We start from the raw sequence: 25,699 nt of genomic DNA on the forward strand, positions 1-25,699 counted from the left end.
TATAATTTTTCATTGATAAATATTTCATTCAAAATAATTTATTCAACATATATTTTTTTATCATTTTTTATTTAAATTATTATTTTAGTTAAATAGATATTCACATAATGTTCCTTGAGATTCCGATTAAATTTGTCTTGTGACAAATTCTATGTGTTCTGAATGGCTCCTAATCAAGTTTGCGTACATAAGTAAGAAGTTTAGTATACGGTGTAAAGTATTGTCGACGGACGGGTGATTTACCGTAAATCGTTGAAGATATTTTCTTTTGGCAGCTCTGTTCAGATCAATTCAGGACACCGATAATATGCGATAAATTTCGAATGCCCAAAATTACAAATATATTCAAAAATAAGTACACATTTGCACAGTTTTATTATTAACTTTAATATTTAAAATTATATTTTTCGCGATGCATATATCAATAATCAGCTTCAATCCAAACATCAATTATGTTTCATTGTATTTCTAAATCAAAATTATCAAAAGAAATTCAATAATCATTTCATTGTTTAAAAAATAAGTTATCTTAAATATCAATTTTTTAGTGTAAGTATAAAAATCGCGAGGGACTTTTTCTGCTATGTCTAAGGATGTCCTGAACGTGATCTAGAGAAAGGCAATCCTGCGAAGGTAAAGGCGTGGAAAGGGCATGCAAGAAAAATATATATTTTTTATTAGATAGAATAGAGAGTAGTACTTGAACGATTGTATCCGAAGTCTCGATTCAGTGAAATATCGATCGATTCATTCAACGTGCACGGATACATTGTCGTTTGGCCCTTTATAGCGATTGCAGTAGATGAATGCAATAGTGATATAGCGCGTTATAAGCACTTTATATCGCGCGGTGGAGACGCACGGATTTTGCGCAATTTTGGGTTCTAAGAGAGCAGTTTGTCCTCGGGAATGGTCGGACTGGTGACCGACGGAGCCGCGGATGCGCGCCTCATTGCTTCGGACTCCCGGAGAGCCTCGTCGAAACTCTGTGTCGAATTGGATCTCGAAGGCACAACTTTCGTCTGCAAAACAAAAGAAAAGAATTCAAATTTCTGAATAAAAACTTGTTAAAATCAAATTTTCGTAAATTGATAAAAGAATGTAAACGTAATGTGTATAATAATATAAAACAATCAAAAAGATATAAATCTAATGTATATATAATACATTTTGAATTAATTAATTAATTAGATTTATATGGTATATACAATATTTATTAATTAATGCGTGGAAAAATTAATTTTATAAGGCTTTAATAAGATTAGAAATGTCATAGAACATTGCATGTGTCTTGTGTGTATAGTATGTAATAATTTAATTATAAACTATTTAATCCAAAAAATTAATTTAATAAATTTAATTTTAATACCTTAATATTCTCGCAAGCGGATCCAACTCTTTCCTCCAAGGACCGGAAGCTGTCGGAATTGCGCATCTGGCCCAGTTTCATGGATATGCCGCTACCAAATCCACCCAGTATACTCGTTGTCTTTTCAGCCGTGGACTTGAGTACAGATTCTGTTTTTTGGTATCTGATACGACAAAAAAAGACAAGATTAGTCAGCAAACCAGTAAAAACAATAGATCGTTAATTATAGATTATCCTCTGCGAAAACAATGACTATGTTAATTAAATTTCAATCGATGTCATATATAAAGCTTTTGAATATCGGATAAAGTTAGTGTGTTTGCTTTTTGTTAAATTTGGTTGTGGTTTCAAGCAAATGTGCTTCCATAGCAATATTCTGTATTACGTTGGCGATACTCGTCGATATTCTAAATTATCAACATTCAAATATCGACAAAAACACAAGAAGACTCCAAAACAGCCAAACTTTGAAAATGTGTTTTATTCACTTTAAGAATGAAATTTTAAAGCACCCTATGTACAAATATCTAACACGCAGACTACCGATAGGACAATAAGATTTGGATCACAACCAAGTGAAAATGAGATGGGTTTGTGTGTACTTACAGATTGTTCCCGGAGACCGTCCTAGTTAAGCGACCAAGTGTCTCGCCAACATTCTGATAACTGAATGAAAAACCCAACCGAAAGTAAAACAAAAATCAATGCTTCTATGCGTGTCTAAAGAAGTGGAGTATCAACATAAAAGAGTTGATCACCATCTGTCGGTTCGCAAAAATAAAAACGAAGAGACAAGAAATAGAAAAATGATGAATATAAAGATAAAAATCAAGAAAGAAAAAGAAAATCGAAAAACATGCTGCTGCGTGCATTTTTCGAAAATCGTTCATGAAATATTTCATGCAACGGATACGAAAGTATTTCACAAGTATCTTGTATTTTCACAATACTATCACAGTTTTCCATCCACTTCCTCCTTATATAGAAAATATGACAGAGTGCGCAGATGAGTGTACAGAGTATATACATAGAATGTACAGATAAGAAAGATGCGAAAGAAGCCAGTAACTAATAGCACACGTACACTTGGGTCTCCTTAACATTCTTAAGTCCCTGATTGACATCATCAGTGAGCTCTTTCCAAACGCTGATACCCAGTTTCCTCTTCAGATCCTGCGAAACCCTGATCTTGTTGGCGAGGACGTGTCTCAGAGTCTGTATCTCTTCCTCGACCTGAAACCAAACATTGTTATTCCTCGTCTTCGAGATTTCCTGATTCCCCGAGATTTACTTTTGCTAATTGAGCGCTCCATTCGGCCCTTTGTTGTTCTTGCTCCTCCAAAGAGAACCTCCCTTGAAGTTCGTTTGCTACGTTATCCGATGAGGGCGACAGAGACTCGGCCGAGTGAAGCGAAGCGTCTTCTCCTGGAACAAAAGGAAACAAGAATAGAGAACAATAGCCACAGGTTATACGATACTATGGCGGTCATGCTAACTGACTGCCGGAAATATATTTTTTTCTCTCTCTAGATTGAATAAATAATTGTATTAAGCTAATTTTAATGTTTAATATTCTACGCGATTTTTATAGTCCGGATAAAATGGATAAAATTTATTTAATTGCCATATTTATAATAAATATATATGCCAAAAAAAAAAAAAAAAAAAAAAAATGCGAGCCTAAAAATAGGAATTGATCGATTGCAATTTCTTGATCAGAAAGCGATTGCTTAAATTCCGAACGAATGCGATTATGTTTCGTCAGATCGCGAAGGAATGCACAGAGTTTCGCAGTTTCAGCAGAGCGAAACATTGTTCTAAAATAATTCAAATTTCAAATCATATTTCTACTTTGCTGTATTCGATCGCGATTTTAATGAGCTCTTTTTTTCGTACACTTTCAGATTAAAAAAAAAAAAAAAAAAAAAAAAAAAAAATTAATGTCGAGAATCTGCTGAGTATAAAAACTGCCAAATTTCTCACAGTTAGTTAGAAGATTATTATGCTAAAAATTAAATATTTCATAAATTTAAAAATCGGCGAAGCCAATCTCTTCTCTCTTCTCACCGGCACCTTTTACCAGTTCGAGGAACCTCTTGTAGTTTTGACTATTACTGATCCTGGCGAGATAGGGTTTGGAGAGATCCTGGAAGATCACGCGAATCGATCGTTTCTTCTTGCGACCGTCACGTGATGCTTCTTCCGGTAAGAATTCTGTTTCTACGGATAGATTGCCGTCGTCGACGACAATCTCGTCGATCTCGCCGTTGGAGTCGCGCCAGCAGTGAACCACCAGCTCGTCCACTTCCTCGTCATCGAGCTCGTCGAAATCGTCGAAGCTCGGTGTTGTCGTCAGCTTCGAATAATATACATCCTCTTCGTATTCCAACGATTCGAATTCGCGCTCGTTCTCGCTCGGACAGTCCTCCTCGCCGTGTTCTTGACAAAGCTTCCCGCGCGCTTGATTGCTTCTCGGATCTACGGATTCCTTAGGGTTCGCCATTCTTGCTTCTCATGGTTTTTTTTTTTTTCGAAAGATTCCTTTTGACGTAAAAGCTTGTCGAAAATTTTGCTCTAAAATCTTGATTACGAAGAATATGAGATAGAAAATTCGTTGAAAATTTTAGAATAAAGATAATATTCGATTGATTGGAGGAACTGTGTATTATCGTGTTAATCCTCGTGGTCTCTTTTAAGAAGATCCGCGGGTTTTTTTTTTTGCTAAAATTTTGCTCGAAACTTTTGATCAGATAATAACCGATAAATTAAAAAAAATTATATATTAAAGACAACAATGCTGCTTCCCACGATTCTTTTTAAAATCACACGGCAGTTTATTCCAAATTTGCACTTCGAGAGATTCTATCCTGAAGAATAATTCAAGACATATTGAAGAAAAAAAAAAAGTAATCACTGACAATCAAGGGGATTAAGATTTACAGAGAAATCTCATCGGAGAAATCTGCGGACTAGAAAATTCGACGCGATTAATTTATCATAATTAGACACTCACATTTTACCGCAAATCATCGAAGCACGCATTAAAATTCAGAAACAACAAGTTGAAGAAATTCGCACGATTCTTATCAAACGGAATCAATCTACATCGGATTTACATCGCGATTTAATAATCCGCGTATTCGGTCCGCAAAAAGCGACCACGTGTATCGATGTGCGCTCACGACTAACAGCTGTGCTGTCAAAGAACAACGATCGCGAAGACACAACGTTTCGGAGAAATCAAGACACGATTCTCTCACTCTGCTTTAATGGAAAATGGATTAGGAAGGGATAGAAAAGGGGAATGAGGGGGAAAGGAAAGAGGGAACGGACAAGTGGCCTCGGTTCTCCGCAAGAAGGAAAGGCCCCAAGTAGCGGCTTCTAAAGCGTCCCCAGATCCATACCGCAAATATAAAGATATTTTCTTTTATTATATCATTATTATTATTTATGCGTGGCAACCGGTAATTTTTTTTTGCGTTCGACTCTAATTAAAATTGACTTTTTTTTTTGTAGTATGCTTGCGTGCAAAATTGTACCCGGCGAATCTTTTTTAAAAATTAGCACGCTCTAATTAAGAAAACCTTGCTAATTTCTCTATCAACGTTCGACCGTTTCACCAGAATTTATATTCTGACACTTGTTACGTTTAATTTAATCCGCTCGTTGTACATTTTCATTTATTTCAATTATGATGACAATAAAATAGAGAAATAGAAATAAACACAAAGAGGGACAAACTAGACGTCATCCAGCGCTCTAATTAATTTTGTAGACGGATCTCAGTAAAGTACTTTGTCTCTATTCGCGATCGATTACGAAGAAAGTGCGGAAGAGCGTAGCACAAAGACGTATAATATAAAATAAAAGTTTCTAAAACTCTTCGCGGGAAACCTTGAGAGAAAACCGGTTTATCGATTCGACTCGACGGCGGATTCTTGTTCATGCTTAGCGAGCGGTGTGTTTAGCAAGCACTAAAGACGGCCGTTTCATTGTTATCGATGAATCTTGAACGAGTCAAGGATTAATATCCTTCTTAGAGAAAAATAATGTAAATATCAGATTGGGAGATTTTTTTTTTAATGTTTACGATCAATTGGAACAAGTGAAAAAACGGGACAAAAGCTCGAAAATAAAAATCTTGATAAATCGATTTATAAACATAACGATTCCCGATTTGAACGAAAATATAATTAAAAAGATATCACTTTTTATTGTCAAAAATTATCGGACGATATTTAAAAAAAATATTCTGTTTAAAGTAAGGAAAAGAATATTGAGAATAATTAATTAAAGAATAATTAAAAACATATTAGGAAAAATAATTAAAAATAACGTATGTTAAAAAAATCAGTATGTTAGTAATTAAATTCTTCCCTAAGAAGTCAATTAACAATAGAGTACAGGAAATATCGACCTTAATCAGTGCAGCTGCACCCGCATCGCAGTTGCAATCTATTCGTGCCAGTCACATTATTTATATTTCATTTCTCTTTTCGACGTAATATTTTTTACGACAAAGATGGTTACGTAAAAATATTGTTATTGTAATAATTACTAACAATTATAAGTAATACTTTATACGGATTGTCATTGAAACGTGTATAATGCTATTGACGTACATGTACAATATATATGTAATGCTTTAAAAAATTAAATACCAAAGTTCAAAAGAGAATTAAGTATCGTCATTTAAATAATTGCATTCGTAATAAAACTTTTAATCTCAAGACGGACGACAATAATTTATTAAAAAATATGGAAGCATAGTTTCAAATTAAATATGCACATATGGATTTGCGCAGAAGTTTGCGGCCGGAATCACCGGTTACACACACATACATGCGTACCGCGTAAACATACGCGTACAACGTTACGGAAGGTTCGCAAGGTCGTCGCTAGAAACGTCAAATAGCGAAGGCGTATAATATATCATAGGTTAGAATTCGATCGTGACCGCTTCTTGCGCTCTTGACGATTAATTCTCATTATTCTCGATGACGATCTACCTTGTTTCATTATAAACAATATGCACGAACAATTTCTTAATCGAATCGAAACGAATGGCGATGTCGACGATCTCACCTGTTGGCACATTGCTCATCTTGATGACTTGGCGTGGAATCGGGGCGATATCGGACGATGTTCGTTGATCGTGCGAAAAATCCTCGGTACGAAGAATAGACGAGTCGGGACGAGTTCGAATCGGTTCACCAGGAGGCAAAAATCAAGGCGCCGTTCTCCGATACCGAGCCGAGATCGATCGGCTTCGACTATGGACTAACACTAGATCGAGTATCGAATAGCACTCTCGACTCTCGTCGGAAACGTGGCCGCGGTTAACGCCACCTGACGAGTCGCCAGTCGAAGCTTCAGCTTCGATGTGAAAGTGACAGATTTGAAAGTTGCACACTTGAGGTTCTATCTTTATTCCCTAGATATTTTAAATATATCGCAAAATATATTCATCATAAAAATGTAATATAGTGTCTAAAAGAATATTTTAAATAGTAATAATATATAAAAGACTGTATTGTATAAGTAATGGTAACATTTTTAATTTATAAAAATATATGTATGATAAATATCATCTCTCCTTACAATTAAGTGCGCGATATATATAGTACATATGTATCTATCGATCGTTTCGAAGCAAAACTAGCGTCAAATGGAATGCACTTAATGTCATGTTTAACGTTTAATAGAAACTATTCCTCCAATCGTGATTTAATATTTCATATTTGGCGCGAGTGAACGACAGCCATATTTAATTTGCGTAGCGCAAGGAATATCGGAATCGGACTATAGAAGTTGGATCTACGGTGCTCATGGAATCGGAAATGACGTTTATTCATTGCCGGCACTTCTCTACGGCAATGATGAAGGCTCATGGGAAATATCTCATAGGCAGAACCTTCTGCGCATGCGTGAATGACGTCACTGCCTCACGTATCCGATCTCGACACAGACTCGTGCTTAGGCGTAATATAGAACACTTTTTAAAGTCTATATAAATTTTCTATTGTTTTCATTAATATTTGTCCTAATGATATATTAAATACCTATTATCTCATTGAGGATCAATAAAATAAATTTAAAAAATTAAATTATATATATTACTTCTTGCAACATTTCCTATACCTTTCCCGTAATAGGGCATAACGATACCCTTTTTGCAACGTACACTATACGCTATTGAGGCCTACTGACGTTTGCGCTATTGCGCATGCGCGAGATTTTTCCCACGAGCTTTCATCACTGCTCTACGGTGGGTTTCGCGCGCTTTACTTGTGGCTTGTTGGTGCAAATATCGCGATCGTATATTGTAAGTATTAACGCTGTGACATGGTCATAATAATATTACGATATTAAGATCGATCACTTGTCTTATTACAAACGATCATTAGATTATGTACAGATGTCTCGTCGACAAATACGGATGAGCGTGCGACAATTCATCTATATCTAGTGAATTCCACACTCCGTCATGGCTCGTCCAGGTATATTGCTAAACGTATTAATAAAATTGCCGAGAATACTTTTCGTTAAAAAATTATTCTCCGTTTATATCTCCCTTAATATATACATATAGTCATATCCGTCACGACCGTTTTGTATTTCTCACGCCGCGCTCACGACAATAAAAATATATAATAATGTAAATAAATAAATGATATGTATACGCTGTACACCATACAAAAACATGCGCGAAATTCTTGGCCCCGTATATATTGTTATCATGCGCGGTAAATTTATTATCAATTATTTTTCGAATTACGCAACTTAATTATACTGGGGTTTCAAAATTCTAGAAAAAGACACACACATATATTACACGTATATATATATATATATAAATCGTGAAAGCTCTTTTGTAACAACATTTATTTCTAACGTGGCTATCGTCTATGTACAATTACACATGACGTGAACTATGCAACGCAAACATAAAACGAATTCCTACAAATTACGTGCGCGATTGTTAACGATAATAAGATTTTCAGAGGCGATTCACGGATATTATCATCATAGGTATATAATCATTATCGATACAAATAATCTGTCACTCTCTTATGGAAGCGTAGAAATCCTATCGGGTGTAGATATGTATTCCTATATATGTGCATAGACGTATATTATATATCGTAAATTGTTCGCCTGGATGAAACGACGTATTCGCATACTCGATAATTGTGCAATTTTATTTATTAGAGCCGAGAATAATCGCGATCGAAATAAATGAAGGACTTGCAGTAATATACATATGTATAATCAATTTTATAGACATAATTCGAGGATCTAAATTCCCCCAAATCAAACTGAATCTCAAAAATATTATAATTATAATTTACTAACAATGTCTTTTCTAATTACAAAGACAAACATTTTCATGGAAAAAAAAAAGAAAAAAAAAAGAATTTTATCATCTAACTCGCTTTTTATCTTTATTTCTTGAGATGCAAGTTTTTTGATCGTTACATTTTTGAAAAGAATTTTAAGATCGATTAATTATAATAAATCGTTATTGTAGCATATGGTTTCAAAATTCAGATGTATTTTTCAACGTGACTTGTGAAACATATTTGGCTCTTGAAGAAGCCCAAATTATTGTCCTCCTTCTTAAATTAAGCTTATCACACAACACGCGCTTGATACGCACAATACATTTATTTGAATTTTTATTCTAGGAGGCGTCTATATGTGGCGCAAAAGATACATCTACTTGATCTGGAAGAGACGCAGCATATTCGGTATGTATCGGATTCTTTTTATATCCTGCAGTGTATATTTTTTTTCTGCATTAAAGATATTCTCATTTTGATATTGTAATTATTAAGAAACGTCACGTGGAATAACGATAGTTACAAGTTGATACGACAGATTATAAATTTGGATTTATTTGATGTACACGATATATATATATATATATATATCGTTACTTTTTAATACGCACGAACGCGCATAAAGTCGCATCGATTCGTTACTATAGTTGTCACGAGCTATATCTTTTAATAATATTAATAAATCCATGGATTTTAGGTTCTTCGCTTGAGATGTTTGAGAAAAATGTTGCGTTTTTCGGATCCAGGTAGATCCAGGTTTGTTAAATCCTTGTATTTTGAAATCTATTTGTTTTCGACTCGAAATTTGTGCGCGATTTTTTTCTTCTTCAGATCTTAAGTCGAAAGCGTAAAGTTTAAATAATTATTGCTCGATCAATGTGAGAAGCTAATCTCGAAAAATCGGTTTATCTTGACTTTGATACAGATGTATTATACAGTCGCTATGTATATTTACACGAAAGAGTCTATGAGATTCCTGCTCAAAGAGTCCAAGAGAATCACACGAAAGAAAATCGATACGATCGAATCGTAGTGTCTTTTTGTATTTGCGATATTAAATTTCTCGTCTGATACTTTCGCTAAATTTTTTCTTTCCCTGTTTCGTTTGCACATTGATTGATAAGAGATGACATTCGTTTGTCATTCTAAATTTCAGACTGCATTCTTACAAACGATAGGATACGATATTTTATATCTCTATTACGTATATAATTTATATAAATATACAAGAATATTTTTAAATAGAGAACTAAGATTCTCACGTATTAAAACATTGAAACGTAATCTATTGATTGAATTGATAAGTCGATAATTTATATAGAAAAGCATTTGGATAAATATTTAATCATTTGATTGGGAAACCGATAGTGGAAACGATAGTTCACGACGAAATTACACAGAATGCCCTTGAAATGATTCGCTCTATTTTAGAGACATTTTATATAGATTTCAAATCAATTTCTGTCGTTTCTTACGCGTTTCTTTAAGCAGGGAATACTATGAAAAAAAGAATAGTCTCCTTCTGATCATTCGATTTGGCTTCTTATAAAAATAGTGTCGGATAAGTTTGCGGGAAGAGGTGAATCGAAAATATAATCGAACATTCAAATTCTATGAATCCTGAATTTTATAAATAGATTTTCGAATGTTTGATTGTATCTTCGATTCGTCGAAGAACACGGGAAGGTACTCGCCGACGATTCGTCGCGTTCTAATTTTCATCGCGCTCCAAGATTCGCGAGATTCTTTGCTTTTAATTACTTTACATAGAGACATCGATCTCTAAAGGCGTCTATTATCAATCTACACGCCCGTTCTCTTAGGCAATTTATTTATAATTTTGCACTAACGAGACGCCCGATTATCGATTCTCTCCCGGGCGTTAATTTAAGGAAGGACTTCCTTAAAAGATGTCCTCGATATCGGTGTAATTACGGTCCCAATATCCGCCCCGATATATCCAATCTTCCTGGCCGGTATAAGGATTTGTGCCGGATTGAAACCATCTGCAAATTCATTTTCGATATCCTCATATTGAGAAATTAGAGATTATTAACTAAATTATTTAATTTACTATATATAAAAGCCATAACTATAATATAGAATTTTTAATTAAACCGCGATTTAAAATTTTTATTTTTAGAAAATCTCAGATTAATATTAGAATCATATTAGCAGAAGAAGAATTATTCATTACTAATACCTCAATCTTAAATTAAAATTAATAGTAAATTAAAATTCGCATTATAAGATATCCACATCTTCGAACATCTTTAATTGTTTGAATCTTTTAATTTTGTACTTCTAATATTTTCTTCAAATATCAGATATATTTTATTAAAACGGAATGCATACCTGGGGACATATTCGTGTCCTTTCTTCTGTTTGCGCGCTTTGCGAGAGTCCCTCTGTTTTTCCTCGAGTCTAGCTTTCTCAGACGCGGCACCATCCTGATCGCCGTTCTCCATTTTGCGGATATCCGGCCTTAATCTGGAGTCGGTCGGGCATAGGGTCTCTCTCATATCAGGTTCCAGCTCGTTCAATGACATGGCGAACGTTGTAAATTGATAATACTGTAAATCACATTGAGTTAATATATCTTTGCATCAGAATTCCTCTCAATATACATTATATATTGTAGAATAAAATTATTTTTATTACTTTATCCAAGTAAATATCTGTCTCATAAATTTAAAATATTTTATTATGAAGAAAAACATACCAAGAAAAAAATAATCTAAAGAAAAATATGTTAGTACGATAGAATAATTATTATTATGAAAAAAACTATTGTAATATATATTTCTAGAATTTTGAAACAAAGAATGTATCGCTCGAAATGTCCAAAATATGAATTTAATTGAACCAACATCCGAACTGTTGCTGGGTCTCGGTGTGACTTCCCACAATGTGATAGATCCTGGAATCTCATCCACGATCGGAATGTCATCGACAACCGTACTGCTTAAAGACTCGTCTATCGCATCCTGCAAATTTGATAATGAAATTTAACAATGTGACAATGAATTTGATAATGAAATTAAATCTAATTAATCGGAGAAATGGATTGATTTGTTGAACGATAGTTGTTCGATACCTGATGCAGGGGCTTGAAAGCTCCGACCTTGAGGCTGTGAAGTTTCGCCAGGACCTTTTTGTGTCCTGGACTACCCTGCGGGCTCTTGGCCTCCATTCTCATCTTTTCCAGCGTTTCCTCGTATAAAGAGGGCTCACAGGATCGTAAAATTTCGATCCATTTGCCGTAAAGGAAGAGTAACTTTCTTTTTCTGAAAAAATATGAGGGATAATAACGATAGGTTGTTTTATTTTAATTTACAATAGTAAATTTTTTGAACATACTCCTGATCCGTTATGAAGCCCTCAACGCGATGAATGTCCTTGCCGTTCAGGGTACTTTTGATAAAACAAAGTTTAGCTTTCAAATTATCTCCTCCGTGCTGTCTGATTTCAAGAGGGCCCGATTGTTCCATCCACAATTGTCCCACCAGAACATTGTGAAGAATACAATTGACATTTTGCCAAGTGTAAGCCTCTTTCCACCTATTCAAATACAATTATTAACACACATATCGAAATCCTTTGAAAAAAAATTTGAGTATTTCTCTAATTTTCTCATTCCCTTTTTTAAATTTTTAATAATAATTAATTAAAAAAGTAATAGTAATAATTATATTTATATCTCGATGAACTTTTAAAAATTATTGAGCTTTCGATGAGATTTTCTTGATTTTTAATCATCAATAATAATTAAAATTGAGAGGCAGATAAAAATATATTAACAACAATTAATATTAAAATAATTATTAAATACATAAATAAATTAAATTAGTTTAGTATTATCGTAATTACGACGACTTACTTGGGTAGTTCGACTGTAACAATTCCTTTCGGATGCACCTCCAATGATTTTCCCCAAAATTTCAATTTGGGATGGATGCTGCCGTGAAAAATGAAATCCTCACTGTCGGCATAAAACGCGGATACCGGAGGATGATGGGAAACCTGCTCACATATTATCCTAAAAAAATTTGAAAGTTTTTTTCAGTATAAAGATTTTTGAATAGAAAAAAAATTAAAATTTTTATTTCTATTTTTTAACGTCGAAACATAATTAATCTCTATAGTAAATATAAGGAAATTTACCTGAGTTTTCTAAATTGATGAGAATTTATATGATTATTTGCAAAAAATATTTATTAAAATTAAAAGATTTATATATTATGTAAGAGAATAATTTTAATTGTGTGATGTTGTATATGTCGAATTGAATTTTTTACATTTACTATCAATTATGCAATAATCATGAGCTTTAAATACATCATGATATCTAAGGGTTATATCTGATTTTTCTAGATATAAAATAACGATATAGAGAATTGTCAGTTAAATATAATACTGAACAGTAATATCAATCATTAATATCAAATCAATAAATAGGAATTGGATGGAGTTAATTACCGGAAGTCTTCGCGTTGCAACTCATACGTTTCGCCTAAGATCGGATTGAACGGTTTTCCAAAGCGTTCCCAGTTTGAAGCGAGAGCACTCACAGCGAAAGCCGCGACATACTGTAAAATTATTAATTTCGCTCATTAATACTGCCGATTTATTGAATTATTAATTAATTTATGGGGGCAAAATTTTCTCGAACACCTGAAGCCTGGAGATTGGCGATTGCTCCTGGGATGCCCGTTTAAGCAATTTGGCATATTCCATGTACTCCGCGACGCGTTGCAGGAATGAGAGAGGCTCGTTGAAGATGACTGGCATGCTGGTCTTACTGATGTCCTTGCCCAACTGCAGCGTCACCGAGCAGAGATTTACTTCGGAACGACCCGGAGCTGGTAATGATGTCCTTGCAAAGTAACACACGCTTTTACGAGGAGTTAAAAAATAAAAAAAAAAGGAAAGAATTTTTTAAAATTTAAAAATGAAAAGTAGTTTTATAGCTTACAAGTTTTGCGATAAAATGAATGAATTTTTAAAAGAGGATGTTCCTCTAATAGAAGGATTGAAAATTTCGAAATCTTTGAATATTTGCAGTTTCTCTCAATATGGTTAAAAATTTGAAGCTTCAAGCACAAAAAAATGTCTACGTTTATAAATTTATATATTCATCGAAATTTATACATTTCGCCAACCTATAACGTCCTGATATCTTTTCGCTGGCCATTGTAAGGATTTCTCGTGGTCGAACGTCTCGGCGATGGCAAGAGCTTCCAATCTGTAGCTCTTGTGTGTCGATATTTCTATTCTCATCAACATTGATCGGCGATTACGAGGTTTCACGATTTATTAAAGAGTTTACAAGAATTCTCGAATTATTTGGTCGCATTTTCTCGTTGGAAAATTTTTAATAATGCTCTTGGTTTTTGAACCGCTTCTAAAATCTTTCAGGATTCTCAAGTAGATTCTTGAAATTTAACGGATTGATGGCGTCGATTTCTAAATCTTCGTATATATATATATATATATATATATATATATATATATATATATATAGATTCCGGATGTTTAATTAGAAATCTGAATTATTATGCAATATTTTATTGGTAGATTTTTTTAAAGTTATCAGTTCTCCAAATCCTGATTGAAAATTCAAGTTCCAAAGTCGAATCCTTACAGCGTGCCGGTTTTCGGAGCTTTGTACATTTAAAGCTTTTCTTGTAAAAAAATATATATTTTTAGATATTTAATTTCTATAAATATTTTATCTTTTAACCGAAGCAGATATTTTTAGATCCTTTTAGCCTCGAAATCGTAAATCGTCGAATTCTCGGAGCGGATGTGTGTTCGGATTGCAAGCTCGGATCTTTCGATCTTCTACGGCAAAAGTGGGACAAGAAGGGAAAAGGGGATGCGCGGTATCTGGAAATGGACCGTTCGATTCTTCAGACAGAGACAGAGAAGTAAAGAGAAACAGCTTTGTCTCGCTATCTCGACGACATTCCGGCGAATACTTCGATATAATGCACTCGCGGAAAATTCGCGCGATCGCTCGATTGACCCTTTGTCACTTGTTCATGGTGGCCAGAAATCTCGAAAAGGGTCGTCCCGAAATCCACCCGGATGTGCTTGTTTCAATTTGGTCTTTCACGATCAGCTGTACGCCTGAAGACTGTTGAGCTTGCGGGTGTGACGGCGAACTCCCCCTTTGCTTTTCAAGCAAATATCAATAAATTCGAGCATGACCGTTGAGTTTCCGAGCTTTTCCGTTAGAACGACCAATTTGTTCGCGAGAAACAGTTAAGTTTAAACGTAATGCAAATTTACAATCTTAAAATTTTAATCTATTAAAGGCAATAAACTAAAATTGTCAAAAATGTTTAAAATCAATTTATTTCTATTTTTCTATAAATTTTATTCTTTTAACTTTCTCTGAAATAAAATGTGTGTATATGATATATTAATATATGATATATTAATTTCCATACCATATGTTGCTATTATAATATTTTTTAACATTTAATTAATATACTACTATTTAATTATTTAATTATTTAATACGAATTGAACTTATTATTTAATTATTTATTTCGATATGTTATCTTTTTAATAATTATTAATATATATTTTATATTTAATTAAATCATTAAAACATGTCATTATTTATTCAACAGATTTCTTCTGAAAGTTCGCCGAAGCACGCAAAATACTTTCCTCGATCCCCTGGAAATTCGCAGAATTGAATACAACAATATTAATTTTGCAGAATTTAAAAGGCTCTTGATTTTCGATCATTGATCATTGATCTTTGATTGTTAAAAAGCACGCAATATCGTATATAAAACGGGATATTAAAAATTGACTAAGGAAGTGATTAAGAAAGAAGAAGAAGAAAAACTCGGCAACAACTTGTTAACTTTTGACGAATTATCTGTTAGCCGGATTTACGGGTAAGAGTCTATTGTTTCAATTTTAACTAATTCACTTAATACACAATGACAAGAACTGTCCCATTCATCGTGATTTAATGTACATCTTTTATGCCTATGTTTACGAAAATCAACAAAACCTGCATAAATGAAAGAGTAAAGTTTCAACGATTATGTGAACAAATACGCGGAATACACCCACGATATAGAAAAATATATTTATATCGCGCAATCACGCGCTTCGCTCTGCGGAAAATGCGAAATAAATTTAATTAACACGCACGTGATCTTACCCATGCATATGATGCTATCGAGATCACAATGTTGCCTTTATCGCGTGCAACCATGCAATAAAATTGGCGCTCAGCACGAAGGTCATTTTCTATGGAAGAGAATACAAGATATTGAAGAACCTCAGGATCTCAATTGATAAAATATATACGCTTTACAACCGAAGGACTTTATTCTGAAATCTGAGATTTTATAAAAACTGCACTCATGCGGTTTAAAAATTTTTCTCACTTTGTATTCTAGAGATACTTATCAAATTACTTTTTAGATATAAAAGCTCTTAGATTTTTTAGCGGTAGAATCTTTATATTGTTTAAATCTTTGGAGTCTTAAGACTTTAATTTAAATTTGAATTCTTAAATTTTTTTTTTAATTTTCTGCGTTGCTTGGCTTTTTGGATTCTGAACTTTTTGATGTATGAAGTTTGCAAAAGATTGATAATGAAATAAATCCTTGAATCTTAGAAATTATAATTTATAAAATTGTTAAAAGATCTTAGTCTTAGAGATCTAGTATCTCAATTTTTGAATTTTTTGTTATTGTTTTTATTTTATTTTATTTTATTTTATTTTTCACGGATTTGTCGATCCTCAGCTAGAATTGGTCAAATCATATCAGAGAATTACTTTCGACCGGTATTTTACGGAGCCGCTTGATTGTCTGCGTGAAGAGTTCAGTGCTCCGTGGACTACTCGGAATAAGAATAAGTCGAATCTCTTTATTGATTTGCCTAGAAACCAAATCGATATCCGTACGAGGCACAGGCGCTTACTTCGTTACGATTCGGACAAACTTTCCTCGAATCGCATCATTGAGTTTGTCGCCCGTTTAACGAATCTGCCAAATATTGCCGGTCTCTCAAAAACGATTTCCGCGAAAAGGGAAAAATTTCGATCTTACAAAAATGATGTGACTTAAAAATTTTTCTATAGTGAAAGAAAAAAATATTAAAAATTGTCTGTTAAATCAGTAACGTTTATTTTAATGAGACAAATGAGTCTAAAGCAATTCTTATCAACTCGAAAACTTTCCATTAATCTCGAAAAGTACGCGAAGATATTTTCTCTTTTGTGTACCAAGATGTGAAATCGATTTTCATCGCGTTTAAAAAAAGAAAAGTAGTTGAAAAAATTTATAGCATCAGATTTCAAGAATGAATAAGGAAGACGATCTGTTTGTGGAAGATGAGAACTTGGAGATACCTGGAGGTCCCCGAGATACGAAGGAAAGAAAATTTGCCGCCTATCGCAAGTACCTTACGAAGCATATGAAGCTATTTCCGGAATTGTATCGAAGTGACGTTTCGATTCATCCCAGCTATACCGATTTAAAAGTCTTGCCTTAGTAAGAGAGTTAATTTAATCGGCATATTCAACGCAAGCTTATTAAATATGGAATTAAGAAAGCGCATTATAGCGAATTAAATATAGTTACATCGGGATAAAATGTTGACTTTTATTTTATTAAATCAAGAAGACGTTTTGGAAAATCTTTTTATCGAGATTTTAAAAGAGCTACTTCTTTTTATGGTACCCGCTTAATTTTACAGCGTATATAATTGATAACTAATTGCACGCATTTCGTTATTTTTAAAGTCACGTGGTCTGCAGACGTCGTGTGCAAAAGCTCAGACGACAGATATCTCGGCAATTGAATCGTGAGATCGCGCACTTTGCCATGATCCAGATGTTCGCTCTCGACGGTGTGAGAATCGATCGCATCTTCAGTGTCGGCATGTCGCCGAAGATGTTGATCGTACCAGATCCGTTGACGGAAAAGGAGAGACGTCAACTGAACGAACTTGTCCGAGATCCTTAATATAATCCTTTATGTACAATTTCAGCGAAAATAAATTATGTTATATGTTGTATTCAATTATCATTTATCTCTTATTGCTTCTTTTAATTCAGAAATAAATATCGTATATTGTAATTATCTGTTATCGTTATATCACTAATTCTTTAATTATATTTGTAATTGTCATTGATAAGAAAAATTTTGAAAATTAAAAATTTTATATTTTTTATTGATCTTATTATTAGATTAAATAGATATGTTAGAAAACCATTGAATACTTTTAATTGTTCTAGTATGTGAATGTGTAAAATAATTTTTTAACTGTTATTAAAATTATTTCATTTGCAATAAAAATTCTAAAAGAGACGTTGGCAGTTAATGGAAAAATTCGAGAAACAAAGGAAAGAACTTGATTTGACATCTGTCAAATTGAAAAGATTCTGTATTGCTGATGATCTAACAAAGTCTCTTGTAATGTTCCGAAATACTTATCAGGGCGGACTTTTGTCCATCTTATACAGTTGCGGATCGGCTCCTCTGGAATTATGGGACATGCACGTTAGCTTTTTTATTAATTTGTCTAAAATTTGAACAAAAGATATCATTAGAAGATACATTTATAACTATCTACAATCATAATTTTATAAATACTCATGTTATATCTCAACAACACGTTTTTATGAATAATATACATATATAATTAACGCATGCATTTATAGATTTATGCATTCAATATTTTTTAGGTGAAAAATGGATACATACGAAGAATCACAGATGAGGAAATAAAATCATTGGCGTTAGAAATAGCCGGCACTAATGTGGCTACGACCTATATTTATTGTCCAGCAGATCCAAAGAAAGCGTTGGGTATTAAGCTACCTTTCCTTATCATCATCATTAAGAATATGAAGAAATATTTCACGTTCGAGATAACAGTTAAGCCCATGTGAATACGTAATTATATTAAACAAGAATTCCAATTTTCTTTCTCTAACAAGAAGTTTCTCATTTTTTTTCCACAAACATGAGAACCTTTCTATTTCTCGTTTAAATAAGAATTCTTTTTTTTTTTCAACAAATAGCGCACTCCTATACAATTTTCTTTCTAAATGAAACTTTTTCTTTCTTAAATAAGATTTTTTCTCTATTTTATGTTTTAAATAAAATTTAATTATATTTACTTAAATAAAAGACTAAACTTTTTTTCTTAAATATATAAATAATGATTTGTATGTATTAAATAGATACTGGACGATAAAGATATGCACAGGAGATTCCGCGTGAGCAATTTCCAGAGCACAACACGCGTCCGTCCATTTTGCACGTCCATGCCCATCGGGCTTTCAGGTGGATGGAATCAGATTCAATTTAATCTGTGCGACTTCACACGACGAGCCTATGGCACGAATTACATCGAGACCACCAGAATGCAAATCCATGCTAATTGCAGAATCAGACGAGTTTATTTCGCTGATAGGTAAGGAGTTACACGAATCAATTGATTTTCTAATTAATTAATGATTAAATTTAATATGCGAATTAGTTGATTTTACAATAATTAAATAATAATTAATTTTAAAAAATAGAAATTAAATTATTTAATTATTGGTGAATTATAATTTAATTTGATTTGTTTTTTAATTAATTTAAGATCTCTGTCAGCAGATAAATTTGATCAAACTGGTACCGTAAAAAGTATTTATATGAAAAAATTAAGTTAATTAATAAAAAAATTAAAAATTAAGTTAAATTGATTGGACAATTTTTTATTATATTTTATATTTAAAAAATGATTAATTATTACAAAATTATTATAGGAAATAATTTTATCCACAATACACCCAAAAAGAAAAATTCGAAGGAATCATTGTTTTCTTTGGCAAACAATGATTTCTTTGAATTTTTCTCGAAATATTTAAATCCAATTCAGAGTTAAATATTTCGAAAAAAATTCAAAGGAATCATTGTTGGCAAAGAAAACAATGATTTTGATGAATTTATTTACAAATATTCTTTTTAGGCTTTATTCAGAGGACGAGATATCGGAAGACTTTAAACTCTTTTTCCCAATACATCGTAAGAAGTGCGTTAAAGAGGAGAGAGTACCAAAGAAACCCAGTGTGGTACTTGAAAAGGTACCATCTGTCATCACGGAGGAACCGATTATCGAAGCGGAAGTGCAAATAAAAGAAATGATTGAACCATCAATTCCGAAAGAAGAAGTTAAGGATTTAATCGAGGAAGTGGTGCCTGAAAAGATTGAAGAGATTATTGTAGAAGATGAAAAAGTAATAAAAAGAGATGAAGAGGAAGATGAAGAGCAAGAAGAGGAAAAAGAAGGTGAAGAGGAAGAAGAGAAAGAAAAAGAAGGTGAAGAGGAAGAAGAAAATAAAAAGGAAGGAGAAGAAGCTGAAGTTGAAGAAGAGCCTGAAATTCTTGATGAAGAAGAACAAACTGAACTAACAGATATTACTCAAGAAGATGAAGATGCGGAAGAAGCTGTAGATACATCAAGATTGGAACAAGCTTACATAGAAGACGTGGAAGATTAAATAGGATATATGACATACAGTAAATATTCCTCATATATATATATATATATATATATATTTTATTTTTATATTTTATAACTGTTTAGGCTTTATAAATTCTTTTTTTTTTATATTATATTAACAAGAATTATAGAAAGACTTATATAACTCACGGATTATTGCAAAATTTCAAATTGAAAAAGAATAAGTCCGAGAATAAATTCATTGTTAGACGGAAAATTATCTGAAATCGAAAGATTACGGTACATCGTAGTCGTCATCTTCTCGCTTCCTTTTCAACGATTCCTCGGTCTCCATCTTCATAGTCGGCAACGTTTGAGCGGAAGTGATTTGTATCTTCGGTTTTGTTACTTGTGTCTTCACCGTTGCGGTGTTGGTCGTAGCTGCGGAAATGTTTAAATTAATTTACAAATGCTAAACATCTCTAAATTAAATTAATTTTAGATATAATTAAGTTTAATTTTAAATTTTGAATATATTAAATTTAATTTTTCAGTTTACGATTTTCTATGAAGTGAACAATATGTGTATTTTGTGGCAACATTCCTATAATTACATGCATATTTCATATCAAACTTTATTTTATATTAGAATCTTACTTGCTGGAGTTCTAAAAGATATACGGAATGGTACGGAGGAATGGGACTGCAGTAGGCGGAAAGAAGCTTGGATTCCAAATGGAAAAATGGATATATTATTAGGTATATTTACATTAAATAAATCTAATTGATTAATAAGAAATAAAACAAGAGAGAAGAAAAAACAAGAAATAATTATAATGATTAATAATTATAATTATTACTCGTTATAAACTATATAATATATTTTACCTGTTGAAAATTTCAAAACTGGTTTTGGTATAGAAATGCTTTGCGTTCTAGCGACAGTAGTGAGCGTGCCAGGTCTTTTAACGATCGATACACCAGTTTTGTTTCCCTCTACTTTTGGTCTCGATTGTCCACCAGTTTGATTATTGCCAACCAATGAATGCGCAGGTTTTTGAACAGCCTTTTTTGTCGCGTTTTTAAGTCTATAATTTGTACCATTCAAACAATATCGATCCGGAGGTAATCTGAGACCATTACTTGGCTTGACAAAGGGTAATGGGATGTTGTTTTTGGCGCGTGCCACATCCAGCAGTACATCCCTGGGTGGTGGATTCGTAAACGAACGTTCCAACTGCATTTTAACTGCTAATCTGACATCATCCAAATCGATAAACTTTTTCTTGGCATGATTAGCATACACCTTACTATCGTCCAATATACATGTGACATATCCTGTAACAAAATTTCATTTATTAAGTTTAAAGATTCTTAGAATCCAGAATAAAGGGAAGAAGAGAAGAAACGATAAAATGATCAAAAATAATAAGATAGTAAGATATTGTAATGGAGAGAGATTGTGTTAGATCAAAATAGTAGGTCATTTGAAAATAGTAAAATTAAATTAAAAAACTAAAATAAAATCAAAAATATTTAAAATAATAAAATAAGATGTTGAAATATAATAAAATAATAGCGAAAATTTATCAAAATCGTCAATAAAAGCAGAGACTTACGATAGGTAAACTCCAACAATTGATTGATCACTTTTGGCTCGTAATCCGTTATTCCCATATCTTTCATGATTGACATGATGACTTGAGCATCCTTGGGAATATGTTTGATGTGGCTCATGGTTTTCGCTTTCTCTGACATATCTTTTTTCACGAAACTATAATATCTCTTTTTCAAGATCTGTTATAAATGCCACAAACAATATACATTTTTCACATCAAAGGGTAGCCTCGGCTGTAAGCCTGAGATTTTTCTCTAGTATTTTCTGGTTGTAAACACACTTTACAATTTTAGAGCCATAAACATAAATATATCTAAGATTGGAACTCGTCCAATGTTTTTGCCTCACAGATGTCACTAAGGTCACTAGACATCTGTCAAGAAGCTGAACGTATCTACATACGAATAGTAGATTCGCGTCGCGCCGCTATAACGTATTTCTTTGTGTTTCCGTTCTCCGGAAAATTTGCTGTCAATCATCAATCGTTCGATGAAATTCAGCAAGATGAATATCACCTCAGCAGGTAGATCAAATAATCTTTTATCGCCTCAAGTACATCGGTTATTTATTGATCACGCGAGGATTTTATTCTGTTTGCGCAAATTTTCGTATGATGATTTGCAAATCATGCTAACTTAACCTTGAAAGTACTTCTAGCCAGATAATTATGGCACCCATTTTAATTAAAAGCGTAAAGAGACGAACTTCACAGGATTTAATTAGATAATAAATAAATATATTGTGCATTATTTATTATTTTATTATTCATCTTTTATATGTCATTGTACATAATTTTTGTTTCAATTTTGTTACATTACAGTAATATGACGATAATTTAAATAAATGTAATTATAATTTTTGCAGCTGGCATAATTTCCTTGTTGGAGGAGCCGATGCCCGAACTGAAAGTGTTTGCTTTGAAGAAACTGGACATGATAGTTGACGAATTCTGGCCCGAAATTTCTGAGGCTATCGAAAAGATGTATGTAGAGAGCAAATAAACTTATTTTTATGCTATTTATAATACACAATATATATTCATTGATTCTAATATTGCTTGTTAATCTTATTTTTGGAACTTAATGTTGTTTTTGCAGTGAAATTCTGCATGAGGATAAATTGTTCCAACAACATGAATTGGCTGCTTTGGTTGCTAGCAAGGTATATTATCATCTGGGTAGCTTTGAGGATTCACTGACTTATGCTCTTGGAGCAGGAGAGCTGTTTGATGTCAATGCTCGAAACGAATATGTCGATACTACTATTGGTATGTCAGAATTATTATTATTGTCAACATGTTCAAATCTTAAATAGCTGTCTTTAAATACATAATCTTTCAGCCAAGTGTATTGATTTTTACACCCAGCAACGTGTCTTGGAGGCGGAAGGAAAACTTCCCCCAGGAAGCAAGGGTATTGATCCTAGACTGGAGGGAATAGTGAACCGAATGTTCCAACGCTGTCTCGATGACAATCAGTATCGTCAGGCTCTGGGCCTTGCCCTGGAGACGCGCAGGATGGACATATTTGAAGCAGCTATTATGCAGTCGGTGAGTATTAATTTTAGCTCATTAATATTTTATTAATTATTTATGTTTATTAATTGATATTTTATAATTGTTGTATAGTTCAACATAGGTTATTGATCCACATTGTAAATTTTTTCAAACAAATTTAGAAATAAAAATACAACATTACAAATTTAATAATACAAAAACACAAAATTCTCTTTTTTTTTTAGGACGACGTGAGCGGGATGTTATCATACGCTTTCCAAGTAGCCATGAGCCTGATTCAGAACCGCGGATTTCGCAATACTGTGCTTCGTTGTTTGGTTAGCCTTTACCGGAATCTCGGCACCCCCGACTATGTCAATATGTGCCAGTGCCTCATCTTTTTGGATGATCCGTGGGCCGTAGCCGAACTTCTGGACCGACTGAGCAAGGGTTCACAGGACTGTGTGCTGATGGCTTATCAGATCGCCTTTGATCTGTACGAATCCGCGACCCAGCAGTTTCTCGGTCGTGTCTTGCAAGCTTTGCGAGCTACTGCGCCTATTCCGGGCGCGCTGCTGGTTAAACCTGTGGTTAAACCAGCTGTCGCTACCACTGCCGTCAAGACCGCCGAGGACAGCACGGAGACTACGAACATGGAGACCGATGAAGGTACTGCAGCTCCCAATGGCGAAGAGAAGGCCCAACGTAGTGTTGAGAGTTTGGTAAGTATTATTTATTTTAATAAAATTATTATTAAATTCTAGATATTAGCTAAGTTATATAATTTTTTCTTAATCACATAGTAATAATTATAGATTATGTTTTTTTTCTCTCTAATAATTTATTTTTTATTTTATAATTATAATATATATACTGATATGTAATATAATATTAATATTGATTATTATACAGAATGAGAAATTATTTATAATATCTTATGGTACTTTTTGTAGAATGCAGAGGAGAAGGAGCAGCAGGAGCGCGTGGACGCTCTATCCAGCATTTTGGGTGGCGAGGTGTCCATTGACCTGCATCTGCAGTTCCTGATTCGCAGTAATCATACTGATATGCTAATTCTGAAGAATACCAAGGACGCGATACGAGTTTCGATTTGCCATACTGCCACTGTAATCGCGAATGCCTTTATGCATTCTGGGACGACTAGCGATCAATTTTTGAGGTATATATCTATTTTAAAAACTTAAGTCAATTTAGAAACTTTTTTTTTAATATTTTAATTTTTTGTTAGAATTTTTTTTTTTTTTATTAAAAAAAATATGAAGACTGAAATGCTAAAGTTTTTAATTTTCTGAAAATTTTATTTATTAAAATTTGTCAATTTCTTGAAAAAGTAAAGTATAAGAAAAATAGAGTTTTGAAGAAGTTTCGAAAATTTTTATATTTTTCAGGGATAATCTAGAGTGGCTAGCTCGAGCTACTAATTGGGCGAAACTGACTGCAACAGCTTCTTTGGGAGTGATTCATCGGGGACACGAGCAAGAAGCTTTAGCCCTCATGCAATCTTATTTGCCGAGAGATTCTGGTGCTGCGGGTGCTGGATACTCTGAAGGCGGCGGTTTATACGCTTTGGGACTTATACATGCTAATCATGGGGCCGCAATCACGGACTATCTTTTGGGTCAATTAAAGGATGCTCAAAATGAAGTATGTAGTATTCATACGAAATTATATTTTAGAATTATATTATTTATATAAAATACTTTTCTTCAGTCTTATATGCTTAATAATTTAATTTTAAAATAATTGTTTTATTTTATTATATGTTAAATTTAAATATTTTTATCATAATTTATTGTTTTACTAAATTAATTAAAAAATAGAATACCTGCATAAAATTGAATATATGCGGAATTGATACATGGCTTATCTTGCAAAATTTATTCGTTAGATGGTCCGTCATGGTGGCTGCCTTGGTCTTGGATTAGCTGCGATGGGCTCGCATAGACAGGATGTTTATGAACAACTGAAATTCAATTTATATCAAGATGATGCTGTGACCGGCGAAGCGGCCGGGATTGCTATGGGCATGGTCATGCTAGGATCCAAATCTACGCAGGCTATTGAAGACATGGTCGCGGTAAGTTTAATATATATTTTATATCTCGTTTTATTTCATCTATTTTTTTAATAAAGAGTATGCTCTTATAAGAGCAAAGACAAAGTAAAAGTTGGCGTTAAAAGATTGAAAATAGATTTTTCGGTTTTATATCGTATTATTTTATGTAAAAAAGATTTTAAAGTTTAAAAACATTTTTGCCGTTAATAAGTTAATTAAATAATCTGCAAGAAAATACAGGATAAATCAGTCAAATAACATAAAGTATATAGGTTCAGAAAGTATTTTAAAAAACTATATTTAATACGGTAGAAATATG

At 33.0% G+C, this 25,699-nt stretch overlaps 6 protein-coding genes across 8 annotated transcripts in view; 3 read left to right on the top strand and 3 right to left on the bottom strand.

Annotated features, from left to right (window-relative positions):
• Window positions 1-448: 448 nt before the first annotated feature.
• Window positions 449-4,795, bottom strand: LOC138931619 (tumor protein D52). Of its 2 annotated transcripts, XM_070292576.1 has the most exons (7): window positions 4,383-4,795; window positions 3,443-3,950; window positions 2,661-2,794; window positions 2,454-2,602; window positions 1,976-2,035; window positions 1,370-1,532; window positions 449-1,022 (listed from the first exon to the last, which is right to left on the bottom strand). In XM_070292576.1, the coding sequence occupies exons 2-7, from the start codon at window positions 3,870-3,872 to the stop codon at window positions 885-887; spliced, it is 1,074 nt and encodes a 357-aa protein (XP_070148677.1). In that variant the 5' UTR covers window positions 3,873-3,950; window positions 4,383-4,795; the 3' UTR covers window positions 449-884. The 2 variants fall into 2 exon arrangements, with proteins under 2 accessions (XP_070148677.1, XP_070148676.1); XM_070292575.1 differs by lacking the exon at window positions 1,976-2,035 and having other exon boundaries at window positions 4,383-4,780.
• A 3,047-nt stretch (window positions 4,796-7,842) lies between these two features.
• Window positions 7,843-14,858, bottom strand: LOC138931645 (oxysterol-binding protein-related protein 2). Of its 2 annotated transcripts, XM_070292631.1 has the most exons (10): window positions 14,456-14,858; window positions 13,875-14,146; window positions 13,387-13,588; window positions 13,192-13,301; window positions 12,593-12,751; window positions 12,073-12,273; window positions 11,810-11,999; window positions 11,583-11,699; window positions 11,068-11,285; window positions 7,843-10,718 (listed from the first exon to the last, which is right to left on the bottom strand). In XM_070292631.1, the coding sequence occupies exons 2-10, from the start codon at window positions 13,904-13,906 to the stop codon at window positions 10,616-10,618; spliced, it is 1,332 nt and encodes a 443-aa protein (XP_070148732.1). In that variant the 5' UTR covers window positions 13,907-14,146; window positions 14,456-14,858; the 3' UTR covers window positions 7,843-10,615. The 2 variants fall into 2 exon arrangements, with proteins under 2 accessions (XP_070148732.1, XP_070148731.1); XM_070292630.1 differs by lacking the exon at window positions 14,456-14,858 and having other exon boundaries at window positions 13,875-14,178.
• A 729-nt stretch (window positions 14,859-15,587) lies between these two features.
• Window positions 15,588-17,743, top strand: LOC138944934 (uncharacterized). The gene is made up of 3 exons (XM_070316008.1): window positions 15,588-15,629; window positions 17,038-17,243; window positions 17,495-17,743. The coding sequence occupies exons 2-3, from the start codon at window positions 17,053-17,055 to the stop codon at window positions 17,715-17,717; spliced, it is 414 nt and encodes a 137-aa protein (XP_070172109.1). The 5' UTR covers window positions 15,588-15,629; window positions 17,038-17,052; the 3' UTR covers window positions 17,718-17,743.
• Window positions 17,744-18,083: 340 nt separating this feature from the next.
• LOC138944932 (cilia- and flagella-associated protein 20) lies at window positions 18,084-20,943 on the top strand. Its single transcript, XM_070316006.1, has 5 exons — window positions 18,084-18,254; window positions 18,440-18,631; window positions 18,941-19,173; window positions 19,717-20,267; window positions 20,840-20,943. The coding sequence occupies exons 1-4, from the start codon at window positions 18,171-18,173 to the stop codon at window positions 20,246-20,248; spliced, it is 1,041 nt and encodes a 346-aa protein (XP_070172107.1). The 5' UTR covers window positions 18,084-18,170; the 3' UTR covers window positions 20,249-20,267; window positions 20,840-20,943.
• On the bottom strand, window positions 20,306-22,087 carry Taf9 (TBP-associated factor 9). Its single transcript, XM_070316007.1, has 3 exons — window positions 21,810-22,087; window positions 21,079-21,528; window positions 20,306-20,631 (listed from the first exon to the last, which is right to left on the bottom strand). The coding sequence occupies exons 1-3, from the start codon at window positions 21,946-21,948 to the stop codon at window positions 20,486-20,488; spliced, it is 735 nt and encodes a 244-aa protein (XP_070172108.1). The 5' UTR covers window positions 21,949-22,087; the 3' UTR covers window positions 20,306-20,485.
• Window positions 22,088-22,210: 123 nt separating this feature from the next.
• Rpn2 (Regulatory particle non-ATPase 2) overlaps window positions 22,211-25,699 on the top strand; it is a 38,566-nt gene continuing 35,077 nt past the window's right edge. The window contains exons 1-8 of the mRNA XM_070292584.1: window positions 22,211-22,331; window positions 22,673-22,790; window positions 22,906-23,075; window positions 23,149-23,357; window positions 23,549-24,025; window positions 24,257-24,483; window positions 24,713-24,968; window positions 25,213-25,401. Of these exons, the coding sequence (XP_070148685.1) occupies window positions 22,298-22,331; window positions 22,673-22,790; window positions 22,906-23,075; window positions 23,149-23,357; window positions 23,549-24,025; window positions 24,257-24,483; window positions 24,713-24,968; window positions 25,213-25,401 (1,680 nt within the window). The 5' untranslated portion in view covers window positions 22,211-22,297. The remainder of the gene's footprint in view (window positions 22,332-22,672; window positions 22,791-22,905; window positions 23,076-23,148; window positions 23,358-23,548; window positions 24,026-24,256; window positions 24,484-24,712; window positions 24,969-25,212; window positions 25,402-25,699) is intronic.

Source organism: Polyergus mexicanus, unplaced genomic scaffold (assembly GCF_030449975.1).
Source record: "Polyergus mexicanus isolate NDT 795.1 unplaced genomic scaffold, iyPolMexi1.0 SCAF_3, whole genome shotgun sequence".
NCBI lineage: Eukaryota > Metazoa > Arthropoda > Insecta > Hymenoptera > Formicidae > Polyergus > Polyergus mexicanus.

Bases quoted from the DNA above. Each gene is read 5' to 3' on its own strand.
- Taf9 (XM_070316007.1), bottom strand. From the start codon at position 21,948: ATGTCAGAGAAAGCGAAAACCATGAGCCACATCAAACATATTCCCAAG. The intron at 21,529-21,809 runs GTAAGTCTCTGC...ATTTTGTTACAG, and splicing joins ATTGTTGGAGTTTACCTATC to GATATGTCACATGTATATTG. The intron at 20,632-21,078 runs GTAAAATATATT...ACATTTCCGCAG, and splicing joins AGTTTTGAAATTTTCAACAG to CTACGACCAACACCGCAACG.
- LOC138944934 (XM_070316008.1), top strand. From the start codon at position 17,053: ATGAATAAGGAAGACGATCTGTTTGTGGAAGATGAGAACTTGGAGATA. The intron at 17,244-17,494 runs GTAAGAGAGTTA...TTATTTTTAAAG, and splicing joins GATTTAAAAGTCTTGCCTTA to TCACGTGGTCTGCAGACGTC.
- LOC138944932 (XM_070316006.1), top strand. From the start codon at position 18,171: ATGTTCCGAAATACTTATCAGGGCGGACTTTTGTCCATCTTATACAGT. The intron at 18,632-18,940 runs GTTAAGCCCATG...TGTATTAAATAG, and splicing joins ATTTCACGTTCGAGATAACA to ATACTGGACGATAAAGATAT. The intron at 19,174-19,716 runs GTAAGGAGTTAC...TATTCTTTTTAG, and splicing joins CGAGTTTATTTCGCTGATAG to GCTTTATTCAGAGGACGAGA.
- LOC138931619 (XM_070292576.1), bottom strand. From the start codon at position 3,872: ATGGCGAACCCTAAGGAATCCGTAGATCCGAGAAGCAATCAAGCGCGC. The intron at 2,603-2,660 runs GTAAATCTCGGG...GTTTGGTTTCAG, and splicing joins GGAGCGCTCAATTAGCAAAA to GTCGAGGAAGAGATACAGAC. The intron at 1,023-1,369 runs GTATTAAAATTA...TTTGTTTTGCAG, and splicing joins CCGCTTGCGAGAATATTAAG to ACGAAAGTTGTGCCTTCGAG.
- LOC138931645 (XM_070292631.1), bottom strand. From the start codon at position 13,906: ATGGCCAGCGAAAAGATATCAGGACGTTATAG. The intron at 13,302-13,386 runs GTGTTCGAGAAA...ATAATTTTACAG, and splicing joins CGCCAATCTCCAGGCTTCAG to TATGTCGCGGCTTTCGCTGT. The intron at 12,752-13,191 runs GTAATTAACTCC...AAATTTTTTTAG, and splicing joins TTGCAACGCGAAGACTTCCG to GATAATATGTGAGCAGGTTT.